The sequence below is a fragment of the Cnephaeus nilssonii genome (genome assembly GCF_951640355.1).
Source record: "Cnephaeus nilssonii genome assembly, chromosome: 12".
Lineage (NCBI taxonomy): Eukaryota > Metazoa > Chordata > Mammalia > Chiroptera > Vespertilionidae > Cnephaeus > Cnephaeus nilssonii.
Window position 1 is genome coordinate 27,395,705 of NC_137083.1, and position 22,039 is coordinate 27,417,743.

General features: G+C 42.3%; 1 protein-coding gene across 4 annotated transcripts in view; it reads left to right on the forward strand.

Moving 5' to 3' along the window:
• CDK6 (cyclin dependent kinase 6) overlaps positions 1 to 22,039 on the forward strand; it is a 212,392-nt gene that overhangs the window by 103,677 nt on the left and 86,676 nt on the right. For all 4 annotated transcript variants that reach the window (XM_079786303.1, XM_079786304.1, XM_079786306.1 and 1 more), the window contains exon 4: positions 3,543 to 3,710. In XM_079786303.1, the coding sequence (XP_079642429.1) occupies positions 3,543 to 3,710 (168 nt within the window). The remainder of the gene's footprint in view (positions 1 to 3,542; positions 3,711 to 22,039) is intronic.

The window sequence follows — 22,039 nt, forward strand, 5'->3', positions numbered from 1 at the left end:
TACTGAAGGTAATGAGATTTTTGGCAAGATTTTTTTTTAATCGTTAATTCAAAGCTCACTAGTTCAAAAGTCTTCTTGTAGCTAGATATTAAACTAGTAGGTTTAAAAGAAAACCCTGTTTGCTAACAACAACAAAAAATCTGAAGAATGGTAATTCTTGTGTAGAACTAACTTTTCCTATATTTATAGGCATCTCTTACATGGAATCAATTTCTAGTGCAATCATGTGGATTCACACTGTGTAACCCGTGCTTAGATGGGATGTTAAGTCATTTTCATCTACGTTCCCCTTTAAACAAAGGAAAGCTAGACTCTTAGCACAGGTTCCAAAATAACACAACTAAAAACAAATAATGATTATGGTATATCGCAGGGTGGAAAACCATGCAGCCGTTAAAAATCATATTGTATAAAAAACTTTTTTGTAGAAGTTTTGTTGTTGTGGCAAAATATTTACAATGAATTATTAAATTTTTTTAAAAGAACCACAAAATAATATATATAGAATAATAACCATTTTTATTTATAAACATATTTAACATACTATGACACAAATGTATAATATTTATATAAGTTATATTATGATTATAGTACTTATATAAATTATAATAATATAACCATATATTCTTTTTATACCTACATGTGATTTTTAAAACACAGACAAGAAAGACACAAAAATTATTTAAGAGTGAAGATTTCTCTGTTCTAAAGGGTAGGATTTTGAGTGATTTTTGTCCTTCCTATGGAATTTTTAAAATTTCATAATTTACTGCATTAAGCATACACCAATTTTATAACTTTAAAAATCATATAGTATGTGCTATATAAATAAAGGCACAAATAAAAGCAGTGCACATTTATTTACTCTGTAGTTCAGGCTTTCTATAAAGTTAGATGAGCCTTATGATTAATTAATTAGTTCAGAGTTTTAAATTTTTGTTCTGCGAATTTGCTGCTTATGGTTTGGACAGTGAAATCTGAGCCAAGCAGATTTATTCTTTGTGCCATTTTAAATGGTTGGTACTTGGTGTACAAGAAGCTAAAAATGATGAGTCAACATAACATTACTTTAGGTTAGTCATGCTATTTAAAATTTAGTGCTTACAAGTGTGTGCATATGTTTTCAATAAAGACTTATTTGCCACAGCGGAAGAGTACTTTCCTTAACATTTTGTGTTCATTTTCACACTCATGTTTATTCATTGTTGTTTGGCCTATAGTGGTTCTTAAGTCTCGAAGGACTGACTATATGTGGACAGTACAGTCTTCTCCAGAGTTTTCAGCTTTGGAGATTCAGAAGATAGTAGGTCCCCCCTTATCCACAGTGGTTGCCTGAAACCACAATAGTACCAAACCCTATATAGACTATGTTTTTTCCTATACTTACATACCTGTGATAAAGTTTGACCTATAAATTAGGCACTGTAAAAGATTAACAATAACTAGTAAAGTAGAACAGTTATAGCATTATACTGTAGTAAACGTTATGAGAATGTGCTCACTCTCTCCCCCTTCCCCTTCCCTTCCCCTCTTATCCCCAACCCATCTCTCTCTCTTTCTCTCTCTCTCTCTGTCAAAATACCTGTTAACCAGTCTAACGACTGAGAGGGCTGTCAAGTGACTAACAATCGGGTAGTGTATTCAGCGTGGACACACTGGACAAAGGGATGACCCATGTTCCAGGTGGGACAGAGTGGGACAGCACAGATTTCATCACACTACTCAGAAGAGCATTTAGAACGTACGAATTGTTTATTTATAGAATTTCCCGTTTAATTTTTTTGGGGGGTGGTGGTGGTCTGGAAACTTTTTGTCTATTTTTAATTATTTTTATTTTATTGTTTAAAGTATTACAAATAGTAGTACATATGTCTCCTTTTTTCCCCCATTGATAATTTTTTTAGGACCCTGGTTAACTGTGGGTCATTGAAACAGTGGAGAGTGAAACTGCGGGTAAGCGGGGACGACTGTCCCCATCCAGGTGGATCTCAAGAAGATCCCAGTTCACCGGTGTCCTTGCATACCCACCCTTAGCCCTTTGTGCACTGACCTTGTAGCGCTGACCGCATTTTCCTGTGGTTGTTCGTGACTCTGTCTCCCCCAGGAAACAAGACATTTTAATAATTATCATAGGTAAACGATATCTGTGCCAGAAACTTCATAACCCCTTTGCATACATTGCTTCATTTAAACCTCATAATAGTATGAAAAGGAAGCACTGTTTTCTCCATGATATAAATGGAAAAGCTAAGGCTTCCATTTTAAACAAGCTGGGATGGGAAAACAGAACCCCCCTCTCTAAAGGAAGAACTCGTACCTTAAACCAGTAACCAAATACGCTGTTCTCCGCGAGGGGCTTAGTGGTCCAGCTGCTGATTAAGCGTGTGTCCTCACACCACATCACCCCACAGCCGTAAAGCCCGTGGTGCTGCCTAATCATTTTCCTACCCTTTATATGAACAAGATAAAGTCTGTCCTCCCTTGTATATACCATTCTCACAATATTTTGAGAGGTAGATCAGTCTTATTAACCCCAGATTTCAGAGTATCATATCACGGTCAAATTTTAAATTCCTACTTCCAGACACTCTTTCTGAATTTTAAATGTTGTATCTAATTTTATCAGTTCTAAAATTAGAAAGAGATGTGATTTTATTGGTTTATTTTCTGAATGCCCCCCTGCTTTATGCTGGTTAATAAGCATGGCAATAACAGCTACCATGTATTGAATGCTTGCTACTATGCTTAGTGCTTTACAAACAATGGTCCTACAAAATGGTTTTGGTACTTTGCCATTTTACAGATAGGAAAACTGAGGCTCAGCGAGGTTAAATGGCTTACCTGGTTTTACCTACTACTCCTCCCATCATTGATCTGATAAAGGAGTGCATTAGGAATTTGAATTCACTTTTTCTGGACTTTTTGAATCAAAACTGTCTCTTGCTAGTGGTGTGACTTTGGGCTAATTACATACATCTACTGTGTATCACTTTCTTGACTTGTAAAATGGGGTGATGATATTATTTACCTTAATGTTATGGTATAGATTGAGTGAGCTATTAAATAGAAGGTACTTAGAACAGTGCTTGACACAGTGTCAGCTTAATACGTGGTGCTATAAAATAACAATTACTATTATTGTTATTATTCACTGGATTTTAACTATTGAGATCAAATACTAAACCATATAGAAGTACACGAAGTAAAAAATATTCCCCTCTCTCCACCACCTCCCAGTTCCTCTCCCCGGCATTAACCACTGACACCAGTTTGATATATGTTCTTCCAGAATATTTCCTATGCCGTCTGAAGCTATTTTTAAATTGTCCTTTCATTAATAAAGTAAAGCTCCAGAATAGACATGTTCATAGTGGTCTTGAGAATGGGAGAGTAGAGAGGTAGGAAGGGAGACGGGTTCATTCATTCAGCAAATGTTTCTCAGATGCTTTCTGTGTGCCGAGCACTCCCCTGAGCGCCGAGGGCTTGGCCTGTTGCGCTTCTGTTCTGACTGTGTGTGGATTTTCTCTCTCGGTCTTACTTAGGACATGATGTTTCAGCTTCTCCGAGGCCTGGACTTTCTTCATTCTCACCGAGTCGTGCATCGTGATCTAAAACCACAGAACATCCTGGTGACCAGCAGTGGACAAATAAAACTGGCTGACTTCGGCCTTGCCCGCATCTACAGTTTTCAGATGGCCCTGACCTCAGTGGTGAGTGAGAAAGTGCTCTTCTTTCACGAAGCTCGTTTTTCCTCTTTCGAATGGTCAACGTTCCCTGCCCCCAATGTTGTTATTGCCGGTGGTCAGCTGGTGGGCAAAGCCTCTGCACTTGGTTCTGTAGCGGTGGGGAGGAGGGAAGCGGTGGGGAGGAGGGAGGCGTTCTGCTCCCCGCTACAGACACCTCCGGGCCGGGCTCGCTGTGGACAGGACCCGGTGCAGAAATAGCTTGTTGCATCTTAGTCGCTAGAAAGGAATCAGTTACAGATTCCCAAACGCTGTTTGCCGTAACCCTCTTTTCAGAGCTGCGTGTGTGTATATATAACGTCAGGGGAAGCACAGCCCCAGGTAGGGGGGAAGAGAGCACCAGGAACCTTGCCCTGTCTGCAGCATCCTGGTGGGAGGAGCAGCCGGGGTGCCTGCACAGGTGTGTGAGAGCACTCCTATGAAGCTCTGCTGTCAACTGGGAAAAAAAAAAAAAAATTAAATGTGCGTTGAACTTGGATGGCCCATAAACAAGTAGCACCACCCTGCCGGGCAGAGGCTCGCCCAGGCCCAAAGAGAAAGGGCTCTGTTTTGGCAAAGAATTACCGTTATGATATCCTGTTCTATGTCCCATTCAGGCCCCAAAAAACAAAACAGCTATTGACTTGGGTGTAGCTTCTATTTCTCCTTCCAGTTCATTGTTCCTGAGATGAATTTTTATGAACTTCTGCACCCCAAAGATAAAACGAGGAGCCTAGACGTAGGCACTGATAACCCTTCTCTTTGAAAAGCCTGCTTTACCGACAGTGAATTCATGCACAGGTTAAAAAAACAAAACAAAAACAAGGCATGCCCCTTTGCTGTGCTACTGATCGGGGGCATAGGGTGGATGTGGAGAATCCCTTTGATTCTACGATGACTATAGGAATGGCCCTCAAAGCATTAGATTAAGCCTTAAGACAAAGAATCCTCTTGGGTAAATATGTCATTTTTCGCATATAATCCAGCTTTCTTATGTTTTATTTTCACTGATTTCTGCCTTACCACAATTCAAGTACAGTTGACAAAGAGTATTATGTTAGTTTCTGGTGTGCAGCATAGTGATTAGACATTTCTATAACTTATGAAGTTACCCCTCCCCCCGTATGTCTAGTACCCCCTGAACACCATACATATGGGAGGGAGATTGGGGGATGGGTGGAAAAGGGGGCGGGATTAACACATACAAGTTGCTAGTTGTCAAAGCAGTCTCAGGATGTAACGTACAGCACAGGGAACATCAGTGCCCTTCGTGTTTAGCATCTGTAGCCTCGAAGTGGTTCTCCATCAGGGGCAGCGCCGTCCCGGGTGTGGAGCGTCGTTGAGAAACGTATGACCATGTCTCGGGATCACAGTGACTGGGGGGATGGAAGCGGCTACGAGGAGGCTGATCTTCTGCACAACAAAAATTGTTTCCCCACATCCCATTAATGCCTCAGCTGGGAAGGAGAAAATTGGGCTGGGGGGTGGTAGAAATTCTCGGAGGGAGATAACTTGCCTTAGGAAGACGTTCAGTTTACAAAAGTGTTCTGCTTCCCCACCCCTGGAATAGGGGTACTACCACCTGCACATGTGAGGTCACATACTTTTCCCAGCATGACATCCTTTAGCAAGCATGTCAGACTCCCGTGTAAACGAGGCGTGTGGCCCACCAGCCGAGCGTTGGACATACTTTACCTATAGCATCCGAATTTTGACAGGGGATTCCTTGGAAATGTGTCCCCATTATTATTGAAAGATACATGGTACTTGTTTCCTCTCTGTCCAGCATGCACCGTCGTTTCTGAGAAGACAAGGCACAGGATGGTGTTTAAAGGATACGCCTCAGTTTTGGGCTGGGTCAGGCAAGCCTTTTATTCTTATATAATCACACCAGAAAGGGCCGAGTCTGTGTGTTTCCCAGTGGGAAGGGTGAGGTAGGCTGCAGGCTTCCCCAGGAAGTACTTGCGCATGTTGTAGCAGGACCCTGGGGAGAAGCCTGAATAGGCTTGATGATCCGCACCGTCATCCCAGGAGCAGATGGGAGGAGCCGGTCTCCTTGAGGACATTAATTGAGGGAAGAATGAGCCATCACGGAGACACTTTGATTCCCCGAAGTGGGTACTAAAACCCACAAATAAAAACAGGAAACTCAATTGGTCTTGCTTTTTTTTTTTTTTTCTTATTAAATTTGAGGAATGGTAGCCCAGCTTGTGCATAACATCAATTAACATTCCATGCTTTCTGAAAGTTGATAGGTCCAGACAGGAAAATGCAGGCAAATTATTTCATAGAGAAAAGTGGGAAGGCAATCATAAATAACCTGATTTTTCAGTATCTGGTTTGTACTGCTTACTCTGTATAAAGTAAAAAAATAGACACTGGAAAAGACACTGGAACAAATACAGATTTTCCTTGAAAGTGATGGTTGGAATTTAATGGAAATAATAAAAGGTATGATTCCTGTAGGGTACTGCATTTCAAATTTTCCCCATTTTTTTTTTTTATTTAAAGGGGAAAAATCCATTTAGCATAGTGATATATTGGTTCACATACACATGGTGACATATAAAGACTTGGAATCGCAATTTTCCAGACCAAACTGGTATTTATTTTTCCACTTCCTGAAAATACACATTTTTTTGTGGGTTATGTCATACAGGAACTGGGAATGGACTTAATCTGTGGAATGTTAAAGGCATTGCAAGTTAACTGATTCGAAACTGACGTTTTACTGCATGAGGAATGCTGATGTATTACCTTCCGAAGCCTGACTGGGATGTTCCCTTCTGGTACCTCCTGCAGAACTTAATCCCTCCTTTCTCCCTCAGTGATTTCAGAGGGACGTCTTATTAATGTCTTTCTTGATACCGCTTCCTGTCTTGTTTGAAATTATTTGGGGGGGGGGGCGGTTAGTTATCGGGCTGTAAGCTCTTGAAGGAGTTAGCCTTTTGGGTAGTTACTAATTTAGGACAATCACTAAGTCTGGACTGTAGTTGTTGCTGTGAGTGTATAATAACATACGTCCACATGATTTAACTTGTCTCCACCTGGTAAAGGAGGGTAAGTGCCTGTGGACACATAACTATACTGGGCTGCCTCCAGCATGGCACTCAGGGGTGGGTAAGGGGTCTTGGGTCATTACTGCTCATATACAATCAGGCATGCACCATGTATACCCCTACACAGTGCTCTTTATACCTATTGCTTAAAAGGTTGTAGAATTAAGATGTGGGTCGCTACAATGTATGCCTTAGACATGACAGGAGGGCCCCCTGGCCTGGGTCTCATGCTTCAGAGGAGGCTGCCCTGGCCCTGCTTCAGCCATGCCTCCTTTCGTGGGGCATGAAACCCAGGATATCAAAGAGATATGCCACCTGGAGCCCGAGACACACCCTGCCACACTCAGGGCATTGGAATTCCCTGGCTGAATGGGAACTGCATGAGCAATCCTCAGGTTCTTCCTCCCTAACAGCAGACTGCCCCCCGTGTGCTCACCTCAGCAGTTCGCAGGCGTAGGGGCAGAGTGAGTGTCTGTGAGCATCGGAGGCCCCGTGTGAGACAAGGAGCTGGGAATGTGAAGAGAAGTGGGGACCATCTCACTTAGCATGGGTTACTTTTTTTCAGAAAAGCTGCTCTGAAACCATGAAAATCAATTTTTTGGCCTGATTGAAAGAGTGCCTTTGTGGAAAACCAAGGAGGACAGGTTACAGGGAGGGCCTTCCCGTGGCACATGAGTGATACGTAAAAGTCACGACCGGTGCGGTTATATAACCTCGGTGGCAGAAATGTTTCAAGAATACATGCTTACCCAATAGAATGACTATGAGACTACCTAAAGTTATATGTAGAGACATTCTCATGTGAACATTTCTAAGTACTTCCCAGGTCAAATGTGGTGTATGGTGCAACTTACTTTTATCTGTATAGACAAAAGGGAAATAGAGACCAACTACTCAGCCAGAAGTTTTAGTCATACCTGGCGGGGAGGGTCTCCGAGCACAGCCTGGACATCGCCAGCCACCCCATGATGACTGCTAGTGATGCAAGGTCTTTATTACTTTTTCCCCAAACTGAATCATAGCAGGCAGCGCCATACTGTTGCCACTGGATTTGGTGTTTAGGGAACTCCTTAGGAGCCACCTCACTGTGCAAGTGGGGAAACGGAGACTCCCACAGGCATTTCGTGACCAGGTTAAGTCTGAATTCACCAGATTGTAAATGGCTTGGAGAACCCGCCACCCCCACTTCTTCCCTCTTCTCGCCGCCGTAGGCTCCAGTACTTCGCAGCATAGCCAACTATGTTCCATGGAACTCTCTGGTTCTACAGAGGGTGTCCAGCAGTTCCACAAATGTCCAACAGTCCATCTTTAAAAATAAATTGTAAGTCTTGCTGAAATTATAAGTTAAAAAAAAACACAACACAACTAGTTCATGCCTCATTTTGACACAGTGGTGAACCACCGAGGCATGAATTTGTGCTTCTATTTGACCGATGGTTTATGTAGACTTCAGAATGAAACTTCTTCTGCCATCTTTGCACACAGTTGAATGTCCAGTCGATGTATCATTGCTTAGGAGAAATCAAGCGTTCCATATTTTTTCCATTGATTTTTTATTTTATTTAGAGTGGAAGGGAAGGGGAGAGAGAGACACATTGATTGGTTGCCTTCTGTATGCACCCCAACCGAGGCTGGGGATCGAGCCTGCAACCCTTCCGGTGCTTCAACCACTGAGCAACACTGGCCAGGGCTCAGAAACCTTTTGATGAACCTAAGGGAGGAAATGAATGAAATGGAGCTGTGTCATTCAGCCCACAAATAATTATTGATCGCTTTCCATGCGTCAGGTAACCTGAGAGACAATAGTGAGACAAATGAATAAGGTCTTTGCTCTTATAGAACTTATCATCAAAAGGGGGACAGATCTTAATCAGATAGTCCCACAAAGAAATGTGTAGTTAGAAACAGAGATAACTATAACGGACACAGTTCTGTGGGGCCATGTGACCCAGGAACCCTCATGGGCTGGGGGTCAAGGAAGCCCTCCCTGCTCACCCGTGCCAGTCTGAGGGATGCTCAGAGAGGTCTCCAGCACCCTCCTCCCCGAACCCACCTGGACACAGGCCCCATGGACGTGTGCATCAGACAATCCCTGCTTATTTTCTGGGTCTGTGTTTGGAATCACTCATTGTACGGCACCCCGTTGGCACCACCGCGTTGACAGAGTGAAACAGGACCAGAGATGGGAGAACAATGTCATCTTTTACAGGAGAAAATAAATTGTTGATGCTTGTTTCCTCTCCGTGCGTGTTGTATTTACTATGGAGACCTGGCAGGGTTTGGGCCTCAGCTTGGGCAGCCGAGTTGCTCCCACAGAAGCCTGCAAACGCTGCCAGTGCATGCTGAGTAAATCAAACCAAGAGCATTACATGAGCATAATGGAAAAAACCCAAAGCCCTGTCGCCTCCGCACCTCAGGGGAAGGGCAGGACACACCTCTGCAGCCGGAAAGGATCCTGTAACTCCCTCCCTGCTCACCATCTCCTTGCCATGACACAACCAGGTCTGTTTTGTGAAAACTTCCAGTTGCCAGTACATATTTCATCGCTAACAATGGGGTGTTTGTGCCGGTTTCGTTTTCACTTTCGCCAGTGAGGGAAGTGGAACACAATGGGGCAGTGCACAGAGCTGGGAACAGGACACGTTTTCTTCAGGATTCCCAAGGCTGGGTACGTGGAAAATGCCGGAGCCAAAACAAACATGGAAACCCATCCAGATCCTCCGTTACGCATTCTCGGTGGTAATAAAACACATTTTCAGTCACCATCTGATAGGTCAACTCTGCCTCCGCAGTGAAAGCAGACATTGACGACCACTGGGAGAATGAATGTCTCCCGTGTGGGAAGATAATGTGTGCCATACTGTACAGAAGGCTGCTGCTGGGGGGACGGTGCCCGCGGGTGGGTATTTAATTGCACCAGGTATACTCGTGAAGTTCATCAAATGACTGCTTTCCTTGTTGGTAAAGGATAGTTACTCGTTTGACTCACCCAATTCCAGCTCCTTCGTAAGTGGTCAGTGTGGCGAATTAGTTCTGGACGAAAAGAGTTTCCCTGTAATGCCTGGAAGATATTTCACTCGGAGAAAGGACAGGGTGTTCTTTGCTTCCTCCCTATGTATGTTCGGCCAGCATGTCCCATCAGGACGTGATGTAGACAGGGTCGCTCGTCACCTGGTTTTTATATCCCATCGTAGACACACCTTGTATGATGCCATTCAAAGCTCAGAAGCTTGAGGCCGCGTTTGAGCGTAAAGACCAGGCATCGTCTTACGGTTGACCATGCCAAATGCTTTAGAGAAGATTTGCAAGCAACGGGTTTCTCAGAGATTCAGAAGATGTGGGGGGAGGAGGGGGGGGGATTGTTTCCTCTTACGTTTAACATTCTTATGGGAACATGCCTTCCATGGTTGGTCAGGGGCTAGTCTAACAAACTGTATTTAATGAGATCATCCTAGATCCTCTAAATTTGCTTAACTCAAGTGTTGTGTTATGTTCAGTCAAAGGAGTATGAGGTCCTTGGAATTGTATGTAACAACAACGTTTCTGTGACTTGGATCTTGATGTCCTCTTGAGTTCTTTGGATAGCTGAGCTGCTCGGTTTTGCAGATATCACTACCTACTTCCTTGTAAGGAAGGAGAGGTGGCAATATCTGCGTTTTGCTTGGGCTTTGACAGTCTCATAGTGTAAGTTCCTAGGTCAAGATACGTTATTGAAATTCTGTTGCATTGGACATATCCATTTTTAATCACTCAAGCCAAATCTTCCACTATTTTACTGGTTCCCACAGTGCCTTCCTGGCACATGGTAGGCACTTGATAAGTACCTGGTTGAATGAATGAAGTGAATCCTCATGATTCTCCGGTGCCTAAAGAATGAGTTGCTAGCTCCATAGCGAGGCATGCAGAATCTTTTTTGCAGGGTAGCCCCAACCTACCCCTCTGTGCTCCCATTCCTATTCCCACCCAATGACCACCCCCATACACATAAACACACATTCCTTATCATGTAACACCATCACATTTCTCACTACTCTTTGAACTTCATTAAGTGCTTTCCCAACAACCTGCTTTCATAAATGAATCAATGAATAAATTTCCAACTCTGCATTTTCCATGTTGCTGCTGGGGCCATTGCATCATCAGTTATAAGCATCTGAAGGTGTGTGTGTTTTTTTATTATTTGTTTTAGACGCAACTTTTAGCTCAATCTTCCCAATTACCTGCGTCACTCCCTGATAGTAACTTGAGCTTTGAGGGAGTAACATCTACACTTCGACTGTCTGCCTGGACAGCCACTCCTAACCTTCAGATCTCTGCTGTGCTTCATCCCTCCTTATCCAAGGTCACAAACCTTCCTACTCCTCCCCAACTTGTGCACTTGACATTTTCTGAATGGTGTGTTTTTTGTTCTTTGTGTGTTGCTTTTTTTTAAAAATGAAGATAATTTGGAGGAACCATAGTCTCACAGGAAAAGGTTGAAAATGTCTGTGTTATGATTTCTTTTATTCATTTTATTTAGTCCATTTGGGTCCTTAAGAAGATTAGGTACATGTCTTTGTTCATCTAAGCTAAAACTTTTTATGATTGCCTTGTAATACCGGGTTTTCTTTCCTATTTTATTGCTAATATTCCAAGCTTGTCTCTAAAGGGTACTCTCTGGGCCGCTGAGCTATTCCTCTTGTTGTTCCTGTGTTCTGTTTTCCTTTTCTCTAGGGATCGAAACGCAGGGTGAGTGGCATCGTGGCGCCCAGCATCTGTAAGGATATTGATGATTTGTAAATCCTCATAAATTTCAGCGTTAAACTTTGCAGTTGGCTCTGGAGGAATCATCTACCTTCAAGTCTCAGGGCAACATCCAAAAGAAAGACGGGGAACGTGTAGGGAGAATTTACTTTAGCACTGCTCCTATATTTACTTTGAAGGCTGGCAGAGTCTAAAAGTGAGGCTGTAAATTGAACAGCTCAACCATAAGAACCCCAAAGTAAGGGAGAAAGATCGCTACTACTTCTAGATTTGGGTACTAATAGAAAGTTACAAGATTTCTATTCTTCCACTGTCTTAAATTCTTTCTTTTTTTTTTTTCCTAAAACTATTCTTGCCTTTCTTTTTCCCTACTTACATTTTGGTTAATTGGCTTTCAAACGTTATGGTGTTTTGAACTGTATGGAAGTTTTCTGAATGCTTGCTGGCATACTTCAGTTCGTGTATTTCACGGCGATGTTGAATGCTATCTGCACCTTATGTAACTCTGGCTGATTTCAGCGAGGTGGGGACTGCACATGGTATCAGTTCTTGTGGGAAAATATGCTTCAGTGGCTTACTGGCACTGCTCTTGGAATGTGGCATTTAAAAGTACCTTTTTACAGTGGGAAAGAATTCTGTCAAGAATAAACAGTCTGACCTTGCTAAATGGGCCAAAGTCTGTCTGTAACCTAGTTCCAGAAAACGAGCTTCTACTAGTTTAAAAAAAAAAAAAAGGCAGATTCGAGAAATTATAACTACAACTTTATAATTAATGGGGGAAGTTGCTATCAAGAATGTGAAATGAGCTCCAAAAATGATGGTCTTCACATATATCCAGGAACATTTCTTTGTTTGACTATAAAATCTTCCTCCTCCAGACTGGATGAAAGATCAGGAGGACCAGTTAGTCAGAAAAGCAGATTTTTATTTTTTCCTGGAAAGGCAAGACTGGCTTATAGAAAGGAGCAGAGGGAGGAGCTCCAGAGCATGGACCAGCCGTGGGAAACCTGCGGGCTTCGGGAGACGTGGGAGTAAAAATTGCCCATTGCCCACAGGTCTGTATATTCTGAGCTTTGGAGTGCAACAGTCTGTTCTTAACCTTTCTCCCCCCTTTTCCTTTCCCACCCACCCTAGACCCATCTCCACACTCCTGTGATCTTGCCACTCCAGACCCGTTTCCTCCTGTGTGAAACAACGTGCCATTAGATGTTGGGCCTCCAGGCCGTTAGACAGCGGTCCCTCCGCTTAGATTGCCTTTCCCCTTCTCAGCCTAACAAACTCCGACTCATTATGCAAGACTCAGTGCACATGCCCCCTCCTCCCCGAAATGGACCTGACTCTAGCGTAAAGCTTGGCACCTTCTCTTCCGTGTGCTTTTGATTTGCCTCCGATGTGGTAGCTCTCATATAATATATAATGAGAGACTGGATGAAGGCCGGAAAGGGAGGGGAGAGAAACTGGAGATAGTTAAATGTAGATCCAGAGGAAAGTAGGAAAACCACATCTGATACGAACTTGACCTTATGAAAAAAAAAAAAAGATAATATTCCTTTAGTCAAATAAGTGTCTTTGGTCATAAATCCCTTTGTATTACACTGTTGTTGTTAATATAATGTAAATCCATGATCAGGACATAGTAGTCACTATTGGTGTCATTACTGCTATTTTTATTGCCAGTTGTATAAATATTGTATATAGTAATTTCTTTTAATACGATGAGCAACTCCATTAAAAATGGAACAGCTCCTATAATGTAGAATCTGTGTAAGACACCTTACTAGTAATTGTGTGAATCAGAAATTTTCTAATGGCTTAATGTTTACCCTATTGTAATTAAAATGCACCTATCGTAAAATGGCTTTTTCATTTATAGACAGTCTTTTTCTAAAAGTAATGTCTTTTTATCAGGACTCACATGACAGATCTTTAGCTTATTGGGCCTAAAAACCCAGCAACACGGCTGTGTTCTATCTAATTAGCCACCTGTCTTTCTGTTTCTCCTTTTTCATCCCCATAATCCAGCTTTTGCTGAAGTTGGCAAATTATATACCTTACATGTGGTCATTATATGACTAAACCCTAATGAGTGTTATGTAATGTCAACAGCCACAAAATACCATAATTTACTCTTTTCATTAGACAACAAGCACCTTCAGGGAAGAAACTGGGCATCACATATATTAAGCTCACTAAAAATAGTAATTGGTCATGATGATGTACTTTAAGATGTTTATGTCCACTATAAAACTAATATATACTCATTATAGGCAAATTTGTGTGGTCTCGGTTTATCTCTCTTCTCCATTCTCTGGGTTCACCTTGTCCACTCTTTTCATCATGGATTTGTTTTCCCATTTCCAAAGCCGGAAAGGCAAAGCGGGGCTTGAAAGGAAGATGTAAGGAAGTAAAGGTGTGGAGTGCGTTTTCTGCCCTTTGTTAGCTTGTTCTCTTCCGGAGCCGCCCGCCTTTCACCACTCTTCCCTCACCACTCCTAAGGAATAGCAGGCATTGAAATGAGGTATTGGACGCAATTGCAATGAGTCTCGAGTTGAAGGATTTTTAAAAAAAACAACTAATTAAAAATTTCACCAGCACCACCATGTGCTCCCCCAACCCCAAGTATCATACACTAGATAATGGCCATTTCTCTTAAAAGAACACTTACTTTCTTGAGGCCAGATGTGATTACATTGAAAGCGTTTGGGAAGATAGGCTTTAACACAGTATGTGACTGGCATTCTTCCTAATATTGAGTTTGTTTATCGTGAGTGAGTGTGAGTGTTTGTGTGTGTGTGAGTGAGTGTGTGTGTGTGTGTGTGTGTGTGTGTGTGTGTGTGTGTGTGTGTGTGTGTGTTTTGTCTATATCTCATCAGGTATTGGTGAATAAATAGTTCACACCCTCCCAAGAGAATATGTCCTTTATTTTCTTTAAACAGTGACTCCATTGATTCTGTTTTAAAATTTCTTCCCTTGGTTCTCTCTTCCTTCTTGGCAACATTGTTTTTGAGGTCTTAAATTGATTCAAGTGTTCCTGGAATATTCCTTTTTCTCTTCTATCATTTCCAACTAAAGGCAAAGATATTTTCCCCCCAATAATCTTTTTTTCAAGAGGTACTATAGCTCAGCACCTTGGTTAGGGGGACACATGCTGGACCCAGACCTTTTTTAAAAAAATATATTTTATGATTTTTTTACAGAGAGGAAAGGCGAAGGATAGAGAGTTAGGAACATCGATGAGAGAGAAACATCGTTCAGCTGCCTCCTGCACACTCCCTACTGGGGATGTGCCCACAACCAAGGTACATGCCCTTGACCGGAATTGAACCTGGGACCCTTCAGTCCACAAGCTGACGCTCTATCCACTGAGCCAAACCAATTAGGGCTGGACCCAGATCTTTTGTTTGGAGTTTGTCTTGTTATTTAACAAGCTGTGTGACATTAAATAAATTCTTTAGCATGTGTTCTGGGTTTCTTACTTGTTAAAATGGAGAAAACAATCATACCTCCTTTATAGAATTGTTGTGGGAATTGACTTAATACCTAAAAAGAGTAAGCACTCATTGAAGTCCTATAACTGAATTGCATAGTAGTAGTATTCATCTTTGCACCTGAGCATGAAGACAGGTACAGAGGTGAGTACACCCACTTAAACCGTGTTCCTACTACTAACCAGTTACCGAAGGACCACTCAGAGTAGAGTTTAGATTAGTGACTTCTCAGGGAGACCATTCTCTCCTTTTTCATTATTATTTAAGTGTTTCTCAAAAGGGAGAATGTGTCTAATAGTCCTAAAATGAATACTTGAGAAAATCTTCACCACTATCACTATTTTTTTCAGCAGTACCAACGTTTGGAATATTCTTTCCAAGGTTAGACATATACCTGATCATTGAATAAAGGAAGTTGAATATGCAAATCCAAAAAGTTGCAGAATTTTCACTAAGCGGCTGAGAATGGGTGAGCATGTTACTGTGAATGAACGGCACAGACCGTACAAACTGCCTCGCTTTCAGGCACCATCTCTCAGTGTGAGGTCTCAGAGTCCCAGAAATCCGGTGCTGGGGTTTTCTCAGTCCTTGCTTTTTGCTTACTTTCACATGCCAGGCAAGTAGTGAAGGGCGGGAGAGGAGAAACTGAGTTGTGACCCCACAACACAGGCCTTCGTGATTGTACTTTTTGTCTTTATCACCTACGAGACAAACTCTAGAAAGAAAAGAAGAACTCTTTTCAGGATGGCCATGTTCTGCATTTAATCTCTGTAGAGAGGAGGGTAGACGACTTCAAAGTAACAATCCCTAATTTATGAAAGTAAATTCCTTTTCTCACTGTAGTCAAAATGGGTCTTTTAATCTTATTTCTAGACTAAACCACTTTGTATTACAGTTATCACTTTCTCTTGGGGGTAGGTGCTCAGTAGTTAATATTCAGAAAGTTTCATTTCCCAAATAGATTAGATTCTTCCCTGGTCAATAAGTGACTCATTGTACCATGGATTAGGAATTAATGTCACAAATAGCATACATTTCTTTCCCATAGTCTGCTTAAGATGTGTCACATAACTCTTCCAGCTATTAACCTTTCAAAGAAATTAGTTGAAAGAAATTCCTGAGGCTTTCAGCCCAGCCCTTGTGTAACCTGCACTGTCTTGTTTTGTTTTACAAAGCCATGCCAGAATGTCCCCCATTCACAAAAGGGCTTGGTACCTAAACTAATAACTCAATGGCATGTTCAGTCTGCCATTCAGGGAATGTGTTTGTGGCATTTTTATGCATTTGCTTACTCTCTCATTTCGTTTTCAAGAACAGCTGTCTCAGTATTTCTCTTATTGACCTCGTGCCTGATTCAGGATTCAGATTAAACCATGATACTGTCTCTGAAGAAAACATACCCTGGCTTCTCTTAGATTCAGGGGAAAGGTGTGGTTTGGCCACATACGCAGTGTTGTGTGGAAATGCAAGTCGGGCGCTTCTGCAACATGACCTGACTAGGATCCAGCTCTCTTTAGTTTAGACACTTCCTGCTCTGAACTCCCACAGACTCCTTAAGCCTCTCAATTCTGCCTTTACATGAAGCCTTTCCTTCTCTACTTCAGTTTACTGTGACTTCATTTTTTTTTTCGTGCTGCTCATAGCTCCTTGAGATTAGAAGCGATGGCTTGTGTTTGGTAAGCATGCCTAGCAACCCCATTGTGGACCAGGAGCCTCCGAGATGGGTGATGCTTGGTGAATTCCTAGTTGTTATGCTCTTCTTATCTTGGTGCCTGTAGGACACTGCAGTGAAAATACCTCTACTCTACTAGGGCAGATATTTTATTACTATTAATGTGTACATACAGAATTCTAAGTATAGAACATGTAGAATTCTAAGTGCATAATTCACAAGACAAAGGCATTTTCAAATAAACAATAAACTGCCACCAGCTTCTCACTAAAGAAACTTCTGAGAGAAGGAAAATAAACCTAAAAGGAATGTCTGTGATGCAAGAAAGAATGGAGAGTATATAAACTGACGAATATGTCCAAATAAGTCATAAACCACAGATAAATGAGATATGAAAATATCAGTTCCAAAAAAAAGAAAAAGAAAATATCAGTTACTTGCGTATGCACACACACAACATACTCTTTTCTTGACACATTCATGTCATAAAAATATGCCATTTCTATCCAGAGTATTGCGAATACTTAACTTTGTGCTTTAGTCGCTTAACTGTAAGTGATAGTGTAATGATTAATGAGGTCATTTGAAATACGGTTTTGCCCATCCCGAGATTTGCAATTATGATGCAGTATAAAAAGAGAATTTTTTTAAAATCTGTCATTGCTCACTATAAAATTAAGTTCAGCTGGGATCATTTATGAGCAAAAGTGGGTTGACTACGCCTCGTGGATTTGAAGTGTCCGAGCCCCTCACTTGCAGCCCCCCACACACACCACAGCCATGGAAAGGGCCCCAGCAATGTGTCGTGTGATGATCTTTTTTTTAAATTGCAGAACTAAGCTGCTTTCAAGGCACTTAGTCAGAGCTCCACGCCGTCACCCCATCACACTTTCCCCCGTGTCAGGTGGCACAGGAGGGACCTCTACTCTGGGTGCTGCTAACCCTTCGGTTTTGTGCAGACAGCCTTCCGCTCCCACCATGCTTCTCTTGTAGCTTTTCTAACGCCCTCTTCTTGCCTAGCATCCTCTGGTACATGCGTACTCCTCCCTCCTTTATTTCTTACAGATATCCACCTTGGCTCCTGTGATGCCATAGTTTCCTACTCTTCGTCCTCCCTGCCTCGACTGCCCTCCTCTGTCTTCCCCCAGATCTGCCCTGTGTGTGCTTGCTCCCTCAGCAGTCTCCTCTACTTCCTGGAGATGGCCCTGACGGAGGAGAGCTCATCTTCTGTCCAGCTCGGTCCACTGCTTAAAGCCCCAGATCCACGTATCCAACTGGACCTCATCACAGCAGCAAGCCTTCCTGTCATTCCCCTGGGGGTCCCCCTTGAGGTCAGTGGATCTGTCATCCACCCTGTCACCCAGGCCTGAGACTGGTCCTAGATTTTTCCCTCTCCTTCTGCCTCACTTAAAATGATTCCTCCCACATCCCCTCTCCTACAGGACTGTAGGACCTCCTGCCGGTGCACCTGGGTTGCGCTCCCATCCTCAAAGACCGTCTCCAGTTTCACCCTCCACAATTACCAGCAGAATATTCGTTCTGAAATGCAAATCTGACATGCACCACCCCCCCTCCCCCGTCCCCACATAAAACTCTTCAGTGCCTCCCCTTCCCCTCAGGATGAAGTCTAGGCTCTAGCACCTGGCACTCGAGGTCCTTTGTCATCTGGTCCATGTAATGTCATGCTCCCCAGCCTTCCTACTCAAGCTCCTCCCTCTGCCAGTGGTGCCTTTATATCTCCCCTGGGAAGCCTCCGACACTCTCTTCCCCTGTTCCTCACCCTGCCCTGCCCTTGCGGAGTTGATGTGTATATAGTAATTGCTGATAGCAAAAATCTATAAAGCCAGGAACCTGCAGAGTACTATGTGGACCTTACATCACGTAATTCCCAATTGTCCCCATTTTGCAGATGAGGACACAAAGGCATGGAGACGCCAACATATTCCGCCAAGGTGATACAGCTCATAAACCAGGAGTCGGGATTTGAACCCGGGCTCTTCAATTATGTCTCTGCCTGGCGCAAAAGCTTATACAATTGGTAGTCTGCCTCTCCTGCTCAAATGTGAGCTTTTGAGTGCAGATACCACATCTTCAGTCAGCTTCATATCATCTAAGTAACTGGTATCCAGCACTTGTCCCATAGTAGGCACATCCATAGAGGTATGGATGAGTGGATCCGTGAAGTGATGTTGTAAATGTCTCATGAACCGCATGAGAAGTGATACAGGGAGCATGCGGGAGTCATACAGACATAGCTGTATTTCACTCACTATGTATTTTGCCCATGAAGACCTACCACAAATAAAATGTGGTTACTGCCTTTGAGGAGAATTTGGTTTAAATGAAAAACTTAAATAATTTAAAGAACTTAAATACTGAGTTTAAATGTTATTCTCATTCCCAATGGACATTATTAATATTTACTTCCTGACGTGCTAATAGCTAACAGCAATAGCTGTTTCATTATTGACATCGTCAAGATCTAGAGCCGTCTTCCAAGTACTTTGAGAACTGCTGGCCACTGGTCACGTCAGCCTTGCCTTGCAGGGGATCTTAAACAAGGGTAAGCTTTCCACCTTCCGGGGGCATAGTAGTTTATCAGTTAAAATGGAGGGGAGGCTTCCCAGCCCAGTGGAGTCGGCAAGATTATTCATCTGGCCTTGATCAAATATATGCATAACAAAGATTTCAGTTACTCTTTTCCACGTAAAAATAATATGCTTTCAATATAGGTATGGGTAGCCTGTGGTTTCTGGGACTGTCCTTATGGAGAATCGTGGAAAACATGGTCTCCCGTGGTCTTTGTCATAGTTACATGCTTACTTCATAAACCAGACCCATATGGGGGGAGGGGAGCTTTCTTCCCTCCCCCCTCCCCCATGCAAAGCTTTTCTTTTTCTCATTTATAACTGAATTGAGAAAAAAAATTAATTAATTACATGAATATTAAGAGGTTACTTGTCCATTATAACACGGGGCCACAAGTTGACTAATTAAAAGGAATGCGGGTTGGAAAGCTGCCACGGATCTGCTCCTTTCACTTAGAGGGCCACAGGCTGAAGCCGGTGATTGTGCGTGACAGGCTCTGGGAACAATGGTTGCGGCACACAGACCGTCCAGATGAAGCCTGCTCGTCTGAGTTACACCGACGACAGGGTGGCCCACAGGCAAACAAAATGGTTAAACAATACATAATCAAGTTTTTATTTGGTATTTCCTGCCAGGCCGTACCCGTTGCCAGGGAGCGTACTGTATTTCTTCTTCAGCTGTATTAATTGTTGACCATAGCTGGCAGAGCACCAAACGGGGACAGATAAGGGGGAAAATGGCATCTGGACATTAAAGCCCCAAGTGTACTGGGGGGGGGGGGGGGAGAAAAGCACACAAAAATTACAGCATATATCAGGAATTTTCCAACTAACGATGTGCGGATGTGGTAGCGCGAGGGGAAAAGAGCCAAACTGAGCTTGCTTTGTTCGCTAAGAGGGGCCCCCCGTAACATTCCTCTTAGCTGTGCATATTTTGGCTTCATTTGTACAGTTTTAACTTTATCCTGTGTGTGTGGGGAAGCTCAGTTGTGACTGGTTGTTCCTAATAATTATATTGCAACCGTTAAAGTTCCTGGATAGCTGTTGTGTTCTTAGTTATGTAGAAGCTGTTTCACACACCAAGTCTAAGCTGAAAACTTCCTTTAAGGGACGTGTCATTACTGTATAAAAGATGGCAACAGTTATTTTCACTGGTTTCACAACAGTTTTTTAAAGACAATCTTCATCTATGGAGACAAACAAGGAACGAGGTCTTAAAAACCTGGGATAGGTTGTCCAGACTGGGAGTGACTAGATCTTTGGAGTCTGCAAATAGAATATTCCCCAACTGGTTTGTGAAACATGAAAATTTGTGATAGGGATAATCCCCTTTGCTACTTTTAGATTCCCTTTAAAATGCACGAGTAACATATAAATATTAGTAAATCTATTGCAGGAACAAAGTATTGCCGTTTCATGACCTCAGTTAGAAGTCATATGTTACTGCTTTAATTCAGCAATAAAATGAAAAATCTCCAATTGAACGCAGCTCCCTTCTTGAAAGATTGATAAGCCTTGGAGTCCCCCGTAATAATAATTATAATGTGTACCAAACCGTTAGAGCTGTGAAATATGTTTGCCAGGGGCTTCTTGTGCAATGCTAGGGATCCGTCCGCGTGATGGCTCTCAGACCGGGGGGTTACACCTGCAGTCTGGGTCACACTGGGTTTGAACGCCAGCTCTCACACATGGCGAGCTGTGGGACTTTACTGTACTTATTAACATTCCAAACTTCAGTCTCTTACTTAGAAGATAGATAGATAGAAAAAGTGCCTACTTCACAAGCTATTACAGGATTTGAATGACATAAAATTTGTAAGGTCCTTAGTAAAGTACCAGGCATATGGAAAACCCACAATAAAAGTTGGCTGTTGTTGCTACATCTTCTCTGTTGTGAAGCTCGGGGGTGTCTTTTAGCTTCTCAAAATATTATTTCTGGTCGGTGTCTGCATCAGAGTTGAAGATACTTACTTAATCGCCATTGACTTCTGCAATAGATAGCGGGGAACAGGTTGTTTGGTCTGCATGAGAGCTGGGACCGTGGTTTTGATTACTCTTAAACATTCTTTGGGAAGCTGAAATTTTCATAACTGTTTTTCAGAAGCACTTTAAAACCCCATTATTAGTTGAGAACAACTGTAAAACAGTATTCTCAAATAGCGTCATTCTCCTAGAAATGAACTTCCAGCTACAGGATATGCATACTTTATGATGTTATAGACAGCTGCCTGGTAACACAAAGGCCATTACTGTCTCCTATTTGATTGGATGATATTCATAAGACTTATATTCATGAGTTTTGTACATATTAATTACATTTTCTGGTGTTTGTTGGTCTTCATTTTCGTCTCCAGAAGTCTGAACCCTTAACCTTAAACATGTGTACAGGGTTCATACATACTGAATATTAGAATTCCACAATTCATTTCAACATCCCAGCAATTCCATATGATCTTCATACAATAAAGGGAAAACAGTATTGATGATGATCCATGTGTAGATTCCAAACATGTTTAAAGCCACACAATTTCTCAGAGGCCAAAGCATTTCCTAAAATACATGCAAGTCCTAATCAGAGCAGTTTTGTTCTCAAAGTAAATCTTACGCCCTTGTAAACATTTTGAGGTCTTAAATAATGTTACTGTTGAATAACATCCTTTGAATCATCGAGTAAAGACTAATAAAACATACACATGTGGGAAGTGTTTTTATGGGATCTTTACTTCTTTGCATTAGGAATAAAAGATGATTAATTCTCCCCACCACC